General features: G+C 63.3%; 1 protein-coding gene across 1 annotated transcript; it reads left to right on the top strand.

Moving 5' to 3' along the window:
* The first annotated feature begins 6,061 nt into the window (after positions 1 to 6,061).
* On the top strand, positions 6,062 to 11,752 carry CAMKV (CaM kinase like vesicle associated). The gene is made up of 7 exons (XM_027700846.1): positions 6,062 to 6,251; positions 9,374 to 9,482; positions 10,669 to 10,800; positions 10,883 to 10,957; positions 11,034 to 11,172; positions 11,252 to 11,372; positions 11,658 to 11,752. The coding sequence occupies exons 2-7, from the start codon at positions 9,388 to 9,390 to the stop codon at positions 11,735 to 11,737; spliced, it is 642 nt and encodes a 213-aa protein (XP_027556647.1). The 5' UTR covers positions 6,062 to 6,251; positions 9,374 to 9,387; the 3' UTR covers positions 11,738 to 11,752.
* The last annotated feature ends 62 nt before the right edge of the window (positions 11,753 to 11,814 follow it).

Raw genomic sequence — 11,814 nt, 5'->3', positions numbered from 1 at the left:
AAGAATCATTACCACCCTCATTTAACAACACCTTTATTGCTTCATCGCTGCCCATGCAGGGGATGGTGCAGCTGGTGCTCCAGGGCATGCCCAGGGGCTGTCCAGAGAGGGGGAGAGCAGCTGAACTCCCCACAGATCACTGCCTGATGAGCTAGCTCTCTCTGCTCCTTTTGCTGGTGGTGGCAGACGTCACATCTGCGAGGAGCTCATCCTTGTGAGGAGATCCTCTCTGCCACAATTTTGGGGCAAAAATCCCCCACAGCAAGACAGTGGAAAAGAGGAGTGGGGCAGTGGTGGATGTCACTCCCTTGGGTGCAGTTCCAGAGCTCAAGGCAGGGGGCAAGGGCAGGGTCTAGGGAGGGATGGATGGGCAGGGGATGCTGAAATATGCCCAGTCTGTGGCCGTGGGCAGCACCATTCCCACTCCATGGCCAGCCATGCAGGTCCTGCCACCGACACCGCTTTAAATAAAACCTCCTCGGCTGCTCATTAAGCGGTGCCGGAGCCCGGGGCCTTGTCGGCTTCCATCAGCCAAGCTGTCCATCTCCGCTGGCGCCTCGCACCTGCACGGCTCCGCTGCCGCGCACCGGAGGGTATTTTTAGTGCAGCTGGGTCCCAGCATCCCACGGTCAGGGCAGCTGCCAGCACTGTGCCTCAGTTTCCCTGCAGTGTGGCTGCACTGCTCCCCGGGCCTGGGTTTTGGTGTGACCATGACCCCCAGTGTGGGTGCTGACCTTGCCCATGTGAGGTCAAGCAGTGCCATTTCGGCTCTGCTGCTGAGTTGCTGTGGCAACGGGAAGGCCTTGGCACAACGTGGTTATTAGGGCTGGATCAGAAATGCAGGTGCTGGGTGGTGCTGGCACTGATACTGGGGGATGCTGAGTGCCTGGCGGGCAGCAGGGGCAGCTGGCTGGGGCACTGACAGCTGATGGGATGCAGGAATCCAGGGATGGATAGAAGCATGGATGGATGGGTGGACGGATGGACAGAGGGACAAATGGATGGGTGAGTGGATGGATGGATGGATGCAGGGATGAATGGATGGAGGGATGGATGGATGGATGGATGGACAAACAGATGGACAGACAGGTGCCCTGGGTGCTGCTCTCCTTAGCACAAAGCATGGTGGGTACCCGGGGATGTGACTGGGTGAAAGATGTGTGCCAGGCCCCCTGCCCATGACACAGTGGGCAGCTGCAGGGGTAGCCAGTGGGAGCAGGGCTGTCAGAGCTGGCAGAGGAGTGGCACAGGGAACTGCTCGTTAGCTGATGAGTCTGGCGTGGTTACAGTGACGTGTGTGAGGGCGGCTCCTGCTTCAGGCTGCCCCCATCCCCCCTGCAAATGTGCTTGCAGAGATGACAGATTTCATGCTAATCCACATTTATCTTGCCCTAATTACGCTGCGGGAGGTGAGGAATAAGCACCCAGACTTCCATGCCAAGGGCTGGCATGTGCCCACCCCTGCCCACCCCTGCTCGATGCTGCTGGTCAGGACTGGTGCTGGTGCTGTGCCCACTGCCATGGCAGCAGGGACAGGCAGGTGACCTCGCAGGGCAGCACCTTGCATGGCACCTGCCCCCCCTGCCCCAGTTGGGGCAGTGTCTTGAACATGCTGCCTGTGCACCCACAGGTGGGCACTGGGTGGGTGGCACCTAAGGTGCTGTGTGCCTGGACATGGTTGGTGTAGCACTGGGCAGAGCTGTGGGCAGGTGTGGCCGTGCCAGGCCATTCCACGCTGTGCCATGCTGTGCCACACCACCTCGTGCTGTGCCCACCCGCCACGGCTGCAGCAGAGCAGCCGGCGTCCCACCCCGGCAACGCGCCGTGCACACACAGCACTTTAAATGTTTTATTTGGGGAAAGTGCTGCCGTTAGCAGGGATTAATTATTAAAATCAGAGCCATCTATAAAACATGAGTGGCCGCACGCGGGGCTGCGGGTGCACAAGCAGAGCCGGGCACGGTCCCGCCACTGGCATCGCCCGGGGATGTGCTGCGACGGCGTTTGCCGGTGCTGCCGCAATGGCACCTTGAGCCAGCAGCGAGTTTGGGCTCCTCATGGGGAAGTGGGCGCAGGCAGCGGGTGCCACGGCGTAAGGGCTGGACTGGAGATGGGCAAAATTGTGCTAAATCAGCGTTTGGGTGTAACAGTGGTCTCCGGTGCCAGTCGTCCGGGCGAGAGGTGGCAGGAGGCAGCAGGCAGCGCCGAGCTGTTTTTAGCGGCTGCCGGTGCTGGGGAGCGGGCGTGAAGAGCAGCCGCCGCGGCACCGACGTGCCATTTTTAGAAACCGGCGAGTTTTGCTAATGATGCCTGTGAGCGGCGGGGGGGCCGCCCGCATCCCGGAACCCCCGACCCCTGCTGCCCACACCCCGGCCCCGGCAGCCGGCCCTGTCCCTCCGGCCTCCCCGCCTGGTTCTGGAACTCGTCACTGGGGGCGCCTGCACTGCCCAGGGCACCCCTGTACCCACCCGTGGCTCTAATGGCCCTCAGGGAGCTCTGATGGCCCCTGGAGAACTTTGGTGGTGCTTGGGGAGCTTTGGAGGTCCCTGGGGATCTCTGCTGGCCCTTGGGAATCTCTGTTGGCCCCTGGGGAGGTCTGCCGGCCACCAGGAAGCTTTTGTTTACCCCTAAAATCCTTCCAGGCTATAAGGCACGTCTTTTTCTTCTTTCTCTGCCCAGGAGACAACACCCATCCTTAGATGGGGAGGCTCATCCCATCTCAGAGCCTGGTCAGGACCTGTGCCAGCCACATCACAGTCCCAATCCTGATCCTGGCCCTGTCCCTGGGAGCCAGTTCTCTCCCCTGGAGACATTTCTCTCCCTGAGCTGTCGCCCTGAGCAGCCTCCCTGTACCCTGGTCCCTATGGCTGCAGGTACTACCACACAGAGAGCCAGGGGACCCTCAAACTTCTTCCAGTGGGAAGGGGAACCAAACCCCAATGCCATGTCATCACTGTGATGCAGGAGGACACTATGGAAACCAAGCCCCCTTCCCACATCAGGGCTCCAGGGACTAGGAGCCAGCCCCGGATGTGATGGGAGCCAAGCCTGTGGAGAGGTACAAGGCTTTGTGTGCTGTCATCAACACGGGGATGGGCCACACCAGGAGCAGGTGTCCGGGGACAAGCAGCCATGCTCCATGGTGCCCAGCCAGGTGGGGAGCAGCCCTGTCCTCACTCATGGCGTGGTCACCAACTGGGACGGGCTGGAGGAGCTGTGCCACTGTGGGGGTCTGGTGGCTGAGCTGGGGGTCATTGCTGAGGGTCCCCCACACCTGGGGCTGGGCTGGGCGGCTCACTGGCTGCATCCCTCGACGCCTTCCAGGGCACATGGGTGCCACGGGACACTTGCGGGGAGGGTGGCCCTGCCACCATGCAACCCCCCCTGCTGCTGATCCCAATTGAGGGCCAGGGGTGATGATTGGCAGGTGCAACCCTTCTTTTTCTCCCCCCCTAGCCCCCCGCCAGCCCCCCGAAAGGAGGGATGGGGTTTATTTGGCCCTGTTGCCGGGCCGACGTGCGCAATTATCGCTGATTGCCTGGCGGTTGCCATGGCGATGGTGAGCACGCAGGGATGCGGTGCCGCGTGGTGCTTGAGTCACGGACACGCTGAACACCCCCCGCTGCACCCCACTGCACCCCAACACGGACACATCGAACACCCACTGCCACACCCCACTGCGCCCCAGTACCGACACGCTCAACACCCCACACCGCTCCCCACTGCACCCCAACACAGACACCCTGAACACCCCCCGCCACACCCCACTGCGCCCCTGCATGGATACACCGAATAGCCCCCGCTGCATCCCACTGCACCCCAACACCGACACAACGGACACCCCTCACCACATCACTGCACCCCAACATCAACATGCCAAACACCCCACACTGCATCTCACTGCACCCCTGCATGGACACGCTGAACACCACCTATCACACCCCACTGCACCCTTGCATGGATATACTAAACAGTCCCCACTGCACCCCTGCCCAGATACACTGAACAACCCGTTGCACCCCACTGCACCCCTGAACAGACACACTGAACACCCCCTACTGCACTCCACTGTACCCCCCAGCACCCTGCAGGCAGGCCCTGCACCCCCTCCACCCTGCCAGATGTCCCCCCCACTGTGTCTCCTCACCCAAGGGTACATCCAGGTGTCCCCCCCTCCCCATGTGCCCCATCCAAGGCAGAGGTGTACAGCTGAGTGCCCCCAGCACTGGCAGCCCCACCTCGGGCATCCCAGGCTCACTCACTCCAGAAGTCCTGCAGGAAAAAACACCCCAGACTGCCATGACACCCAGGACCCAGCTCTGGGAGGCAGTGGGAAGGGAGTGTGTAGGTGCATGATGCAGTGGGTGCATGTGATGGTGGATGCACAGGGCAATGGGGCACAGCACCACAGGGACAAACGCCACTGGGCTCAGCAAAGCCCATCACCCCAAAATGGGGACATGGGGTGGACCAAGATCTGAACCAGAGCTGGGATCAGGGGACAGTAATGGGATCCCAGGCCAGTTCTGCCATGGGCAGGAGGCTGGTGCTGGGAGGTGACGGGCACAAGCGGGACCAAGGGACTATGGAGGTGTGCCATCCCATCCCATCCCATCCCATCCCATCCCATCCCATCCCATCCCTCGTGCTGTGAGCCACGGCCAGGCAGCCCCACACCGCACAGGCACCTGCCGGGTAATTGTGACTTATGCTCCAGGTCCCCGTGAGGTGCAGAGATTAATAACCGTGGCGCGCTGCTGCCAGCCACTATGATTAAACTCTTGATTAGAAGCTCAAACTACAGTGCCCCGCTAATTCCCCCTGCTCTCACGTGCCGTTAATTACCCGGTGCGGGTGGCGGTGGGCCCAGGGCTCGGTGCCACACAGGGGACAGGTGCCAGGAGTGCTCCAAGCTGGCTCTGCCTTGGGGTGCTGGCTGGTCTCCTGTGTGCAGAGGGGAGATGCTGGCTTAGGGGATGGGACCCTGATGTTCCCTGTCCATGGGCGGGGGGGAAGGCTGTGGGTCCAGGGCACGGGAGGCCACATCCCTGCAGCGACATCGTGCAAGCCAGGTGGTTTGGGGAGCTGGAGTTCGGTGGGTGCAGGGGCGGGAGGGAAAGGGAGTGGAAGAATGGTTCGGAAGCAGCACCATATGGGCCGCAAATGCCAGTGTGTGGCACGCAGCCGTCGGGGAGGCTCCGCACACGCGGCTGCACTGCATGAGGAGCGGGGGGTGAGGGGGCTGGGCGAGGGGCTGGGGGCCCTGCTGTGCCCTGGGGGCTGTGCTGCCCACCCCTGGCTGGGTGCCATGCCCGAGCTGTGGGCAGAGGAAGAGAATCAGGGTGGACAATTTCTTGCTGCTTTCTTGCTCCTTGTGCCAAGCTGTGGGGTACAGACTATCCCTGTCATGGGGGAGCGAGCAGGGCCTTTGGCCCTGCAGCTAGGGAAGGAGAAGTTGCCTGGTTCACCCTGGATCATGGCACAGAGGCAGGAGTGTCCTCATGGCAGTGTCCTCATAGTGCCCTCAGGGGACAGACACCTGTGATGCTGAGCCTGAATTTAGCTTTGCTAAAATCCTGATCCTGCCTCTTCCTATCCCATCCCATCCCTCCCATTCCATCCCATCTCATCCACCGAGTCACGTCTCATCCCATCCATCCCATTCCATCCCATCCATCCCATTCCATCCCATCCGTATTGTCTCATCCCACCCTCCTGCACATCATTCTATCTCATCCCATCCATCTTGTCCCACTCCACTCTATCCCATCCCATCCCATCCCATCGCAAGCTAGTGGCCATGGCACAGCCCAGGGGGACCCGGGCTCAGCCCGATGAGGATGGTGTAGGGTCCCATGGGGTCTCCAGTCCCATGGGGTACGCGGTCCCCAGGGCGTGGCGGTGTCCCAGCTCAGTGTCCCACCCCCCGCGGGCCGCTCCGGGGGCCACTCGTGACCCGTCCCCCCGGGCGCGAAGTTCGACTGTGACGTCATGAGCGGGGCGGGGCGTGGGGCGGGGCGTGTCCCCGCGGCCCCGCCCCTCCAAGTTGCCGCGCCGGGCGCGCGGGGCCGCGCCGCGACGGACCGACGGCTCGGCTGGGACCGGCTGGGAGCGCTGGGAGCGCCTGGGAGCGGCTCGGCTCGGCCCGGCTCGGCCCCGGCCCGGCACGGGAGGGCGGGAGGGAGGGGCGCGCTCCCCCCGAGCGGCGGCTCCGGGCCGCAGCCCCCCGTTGCGGTCGGAGAGGCGTGCAGGTGAGCGTCGCGCCGCGCCGGACCGGGGGCGAGAGGGGCCGGGCCCGGCGGTGGGGGCGTTGCTGGGATCTGGAACTGGCTGTCCCGGGGCTGCCCCCGACTCTCCCCCCGCCCCCGGTGACCTGGGACATCCCGGCGGGGCCGTGCGGGTCCCTGCCCAATGCGTGTGCGCCCCGACGGCTGCCCGCCGCCGCGCTGCCCCCGCCGGCACCCCGCGTCCCGCAGACCCCGAGCCCCGACGGGCGCCGCGGGCACGGCGAGCTGCCGGAGCCCGGCTCCCCCCGCGCCGCCCCGCTCGCGCCCCCGGGCCGCTTCTGCCCCGGTGCCGCCCCCGTCTCCGCGCGGAGCTCGAAGCGGAGACCTGGGCCGGCCCCGTGGCGGGGGCTGCTGCGGAGGACTCTCTCCCCTTGTCCCTGCCGCCAAGCATCCCCTCCCGGACCCCGCGCCTCTCTCCTGCAGTCCGCTCCCTTCCCGCTGCCGCAGCGCTCCGAGCCGGCCAAGCGCAGACCTCCCTGCGGTGCGCGGCCCGGGCTGTCCCCCCGCACGCCCCGGGCCGCGGGCGGTGGGGCTCCCCAAGCCCTGCCTCAGCCCCAACCCGGGGGCTCCGCGGGCAGCGCAGAGCCGGACGGTCCCTCCGCATCCCCTCCGCCTCCCGCTGCGTGCCCGCTGCCTGCACTAGCAATATTTCAGTCCGTCTCAGTCCGGCTGCATTTTCTGCCTGTCCCCGGTACATCCTTCCCCCGGGACGTGGGGGCGGGATGGCAGCGGGGACCCCCCCACGGACACGTCCAGGGCAGCTGCAGGTGGAAGCGGGACTGGAGGTGGAGCACCGGCCAGTGGCACCTCATGCCGTAGGGCAGAGCTGGGGGTCGGGGGGCTGGGGGTCCCCGCTGGCGAGGGCTGCACGGCTGCGTCATCCCTCCGTGCCATCCCCACCCGGCCACCCACTTCCCCGCTATTGTCTTACACCCGCTGTTGCTTCTGCTCCCAAATTAGACACTTGGAGGGGGGTGCTGGCTGCGTGCGGGTGCCAGCGCAGCACTGAGCCTTCCCCCCGGCACCTCGGGGAGGAAGCACTCGCCCTTTCGCCAACCCCTTGCCCCTGGGTGCCCCTGCTGCCCTGAGGGTGCTCTCACCTGTGGGGTGCAGGTGGTGGCCCCGATGTGGGGCTGTGTGCCAGCCTCCCTTGCAGGGCACCTCAGGTGTGCTGAGCCCCATCTCAAGCCCCCTGGGGCAGGGGAGGGTACCGGTGCTCAGCCCTGGCAGGAAGAGCCCCCATTAAACCAACAGGAACTAATTTTATGAGCGCAGATTAGCTGAGCGCTCGCAGAGACAGCAATAAAATCCCAGTATATCATCCTGCCTGGGTCCCCTTCCCGACTAATCCTGGCATTGTGCCACCAGTGCTGGCAGCCTGCCTGCCTGCCCGCAGGCCAGCCCTGCCCCGATGGTCTGTGGCATGGAGCCCAACACCACACCAGCAGCTACCAGGACAGCCCTCGTCCCCCTTGATCGGGCACAGTAGCATGGCAGAGCCAGCACTGTGTGGCATGGGGACACGGAGGTGCCAGGCAGGGCACGTTTGCTGGGGAGGCTGGTGGTATGAGTCAAGCGTGGGCTGGAAAGCCTCACCCAGTCTGTGGCACGGGCAGGGGTGTCCCATGGGTGCTCTGATTCTCTTTCGGGACTTGGGGCACGCTGAGCAGGACGGGTGTGGGTGCTTTTGCCCGGTGAAGGCTTTCCTGGTAGGAGGTGCCTGGGTGCCGTGCAAGCTGGGAGCACCCATCCTCTGGGCATTGCTTGAGCAGGCACAGAGGCAGGTCAGCTCCTAGGGATGGAGGCAGGAAGAAGCATCCCCCCATTCCCCGGCTCAGGGCACTCCCGTCCCACCCAGGTTTGGGTCAATCACCCCAGGGAGAGCTTAGGTGCATGCCCTGGGTGCTGCGGGCACGACCACCTTCCTCCCAGGGCCTGTGCAGCAGGGATAGGGCTGCGCACCCGCAGGTGGGTCGGGTACTGCCGGGTGCTGCCCGTCCCTGCCCCCTCCAAAGGATGTGCCGCTTTCTGCATCTTCAGCTCCCATTGCCATAGCAACAGGCTCGGCGCTTGGGTACCCGCGATGCCGGCTCCCGCATCCCGCATCCCGCACTGCCATCCTGCCCGCAGCTCTCACCACCCGGCCCCGGGCGCTGCCAGCACGGCACAGCCAGGCCGGCACAGCACAGCGCAGTGTTCAGGGAGCTTAAGCGCTGGGCAATGGGTCCCTCCAGCATCGTGCCAGCATCCCATCACAGGGTCCCACTCAGGCCCGTCCGAGAGGGCTGGGGGGCCCCAGGCAGCTCTGTCACCTTCTGAGCCATCAGAAAATAACGCCAGCTGAAACTTCCTCCTGGTAACAGGGTGGGAGAGGGAAAAAAATCACTTTATGCGACCGGATTTTTTTCTGGGAAGCTTCCAAGGAGGATTTGGTTTTGAAGGGTTCCCAGCAGGAAAGCAAGGGGCAAAACATCCTTCCTAAAGGGCCAGAGGAGCTGGTGTGTGCCAAGGCCAGTCAGTGTCCTGCCCGCTGCTGGTGGCAGGAGGGCTGGCACCTCTGAGCCACGGTGCCCACCTGCCCGGTGCCGCAGTCGGGGCTGGGAAAAGGGATGGGGAGCTGAGGCTGGTGTAACCCACTGCACATGTGACAACGTGTGACAATGCTCTGCCTGGGGAGGCCCCAGCTGCTGAAATGTCACCATGGGACAAAACTGGGCTGAGAAATGGGAAAGGGTCGATTCCCCTCCACTTCCCTCCCCAGTGTGTGCTCCGGGCCCTGGTTTTGAAGGGTTCAGTGCGCTAGCCCTGGCTGCTAATTAAGAATTAACGATCCGCACTAGGGGGGCCAGAGGGGCCAGCTCGTGGCTGTGCTGGCAGCCTGAGCCCAGGCAGAGAGAGTGGATTCCATGGGGTTTGGATGCACATCGGTGGGGCTGGGCACACGGTGGTTTGTGACAGCTGGGGAGCAGGAGCAGGCGCTGAGCTCCGTCAGGTTTTACATTAATTAGTGCAGCTCGGGAGGGTCTGCTGTGGCTCCAGGGGGGCCGGCGGTGCCAGGCACTCACCGCCTCTCCCTGCCCTGCCAGCACCGGGCCCTGCGATGCCGTTTGGCTGCGTGACGCTGGGAGACAAGAAAGATTATAACCAGCCGTCCGAGGTGACTGACAGATATGACCTGGGCCAGGTCATCAAAACGTGAGTTGGTCCCTCCACAGCCCGCGGATGCCCCGGGGACCCCAACGCCTGCATACTCTGGGCTGAGGAGTGGCACCACACTGCCTGCAGGGCTCTTGGGGTGCTGGAGCCCAGCTGGGCTAGGATGGCAGAGTGCATTTTGGGGTGGCTATCTCCTAATTAGTTCCTCTTGGTCGTGGGTGCATGGGGGTTTCCACAGCCGGCTCCGAGGAGGGCAGCGAGCTTTCCCACCACTGCTGGCTGCAGCTGGGTATCTCCCTGTATCCCTCCCTCTTCGCCACAAGACTTGCAGGGATTGCAGCAATTCTGCACGATCCTGGCTCCCCCAAGCAGTTTGGGAAGCAGAAGGGCTCTGCTCCAGCAAAGGAAAGGCAGATATCATTTGGGGGGGAGCAGAGCACTGCTGCTTCCCCCAACTTTTATTGCCATGCTGGGGGACCCGTTAGGATGCATTCCAAAAAATGCAGCTCTCAGACCCATGGAGAGCAGCTTGACCCCAAAATATGCACCAGAATTTTTTCCCAAGCAACCACTTGGCCATTGGTCATGCCTGGTGGGGTGACAGTGGGTGGCAGTGGGGACCTTGGTGCTCTCAGATCTTTGCTCCATCCTCTGGGCAGCCTGCCCCAAAGCCCACAGGTCCCAGTTCCCCTCCATCCAGGGCAGCGGCCACGAGGATTTCAGCACAGTGGGGGGGACTGGAAGCCAAAGCTTTGCTGGAGCAGTGCCGAGTGCCCCCCGGGGGCTCCCCCGTGGCTCTGACCTGGCTGATGGGCTCAGGCACCATTAATAATAGAACAGAAAAACTGCAGCAACCAGCAAGTCTCCCCTTTTTTCTCCCTGACCGCAGTGCTGACATTAATGTTGGGGTGTGCTGCTGTTCCACCTTGGCACGGGTGGCTGTGCAGTGGGTCTTACCTCAGCTGCTGTGAGGAGGGGGCTTTTTAACCAGCAAATATTACCCCTTCCCTATCATTTTGCTTATTCCATATCAGTTCCTTCTCACTGCTGTTTTTTTCTTCCCCTCTCCTCCAAAGAGGTTTTTAGCCACAGCTTCCTTCCACCCCTGTGGCATCTCCCCTGACTGCTGGGATTGGGGGAAATGCTGGTGGGCCCAGGGGCCACCTGAGCACCCCAAGCTCAGTGGTCCCCAGGAAGGGGGTGATGGTTGGGGGTACCCTTGCAGGGAAGAGTTCTGTGAAATCTTCCGGGCCAAGGAGAAGTCGACGGGGAAGCTCTACACCTGCAAGAAGTTTCTGAAGCGGGACGGGCGGAAAGTGCGGAAGGCAGCCAAAAACGAGATCATCATCCTCAAAATGTGAGTGCCAGGGCTGGGGGGGATCCCATGCAGCTGGGCAAAGTGGGGAGGGACTCCCACCCATGCCCCTGTGTCTCTGCAGGGTAAAGCACCCCAACATCCTACAACTAGTGGATGTCTACATCACCCGCAAGGAATATTTCATCTTCCTGGAGCTGTAAGTTTGGGACATGCAGGGGTGTGTGCAGGGTGGCCGCACCAGGGTGGGGTCTCGGCAGAACTGCTGTCTGCAGGGCCACTGGCCGGGAGGTCTTTGACTGGATCCTGGATCAGGGCTACTACTCCGAGAAGGACACCAGCAATGTCATCCGGCAGGTGCTGGAGGCTGTTGCCTACCTGCACTCGCTCAAGATCGTCCACAGGAACCTCAAGGTGGGTGATGGAGGGGTGTGAGCACCCATGGGTGGTGCCATGCCCCCCACCCTGGCACTCACAGCCCCTGCACCAGCAGCTGGAGAACCTGGTGTACTATAACCGCCTGAAGAACTCCAAGATCGTCATCAGCGACTTCCATCTGGCCAAGCTGGAGAACGGGCTCATCAAGGAACCCTGCGGCACCCCTGAGTACCTGGGTGGGTTAGAGCCAGCCGGGTGGGCATTCAGGGGTGGACAGTGCTGCTGGGGTCCCAGCAGGTACCTGCTGCTCCTCACCACACTGGGGAGTGGTCCTGGGGGCTCCTAGTGGGTCCCTCCTGATGGTCACAGGTGCCTCTGGCAGGTCCCTCCCACTCCCCATCACACCCTGGGGGCTGATCCTGGGTTCTTCCAGTGGGTCCCTCCCACTCCCTATGATCCCAGGGCCAAACAGCCAGGGCATTTGGGACCCCGGGGCAGGGTTGCTCTTCTGTCCCCTGCAGCTCCAGAGGTGGTGGGGCGGCAGCGGTACGGGCGGCCGGTGGACTGCTGGGCCATCGGTGTCATCATGTACATCCTGTGAGTGTGGGGTGAGGGCTGGGGTGGTCAGAGGGGCTTGGGGGCCAGGGGCTGGGCTGAGCCCCCCATCACATCCCCCAG

This window comes from Neopelma chrysocephalum, unplaced genomic scaffold (assembly GCF_003984885.1).
Source record: "Neopelma chrysocephalum unplaced genomic scaffold, ASM398488v2 Primary Assembly neopelma1_147, whole genome shotgun sequence".
Lineage (NCBI taxonomy): Eukaryota > Metazoa > Chordata > Aves > Passeriformes > Pipridae > Neopelma > Neopelma chrysocephalum.
The sequence above is the reverse complement of the archived record's forward strand: the minus strand, read 5'-3'. Positions and strand labels throughout refer to the sequence as shown.

What these genes read in the sequence shown, in the direction of transcription:
- CAMKV (XM_027700846.1), top strand. Translation starts at nt 9,388, where the DNA reads ATGCCGTTTGGCTGCGTGACGCTGGGAGACAAGAAAGATTATAACCAG. An exon ending in TATTTCATCTTCCTGGAGCT is followed by an intron (nt 10,958 to 11,033) that starts GTAAGTTTGGGA and finishes TGCTGTCTGCAG; the next exon opens with GGCCACTGGCCGGGAGGTCT. An exon ending in TCGTCCACAGGAACCTCAAG is followed by an intron (nt 11,173 to 11,251) that starts GTGGGTGATGGA and finishes CTGCACCAGCAG; the next exon opens with CTGGAGAACCTGGTGTACTA.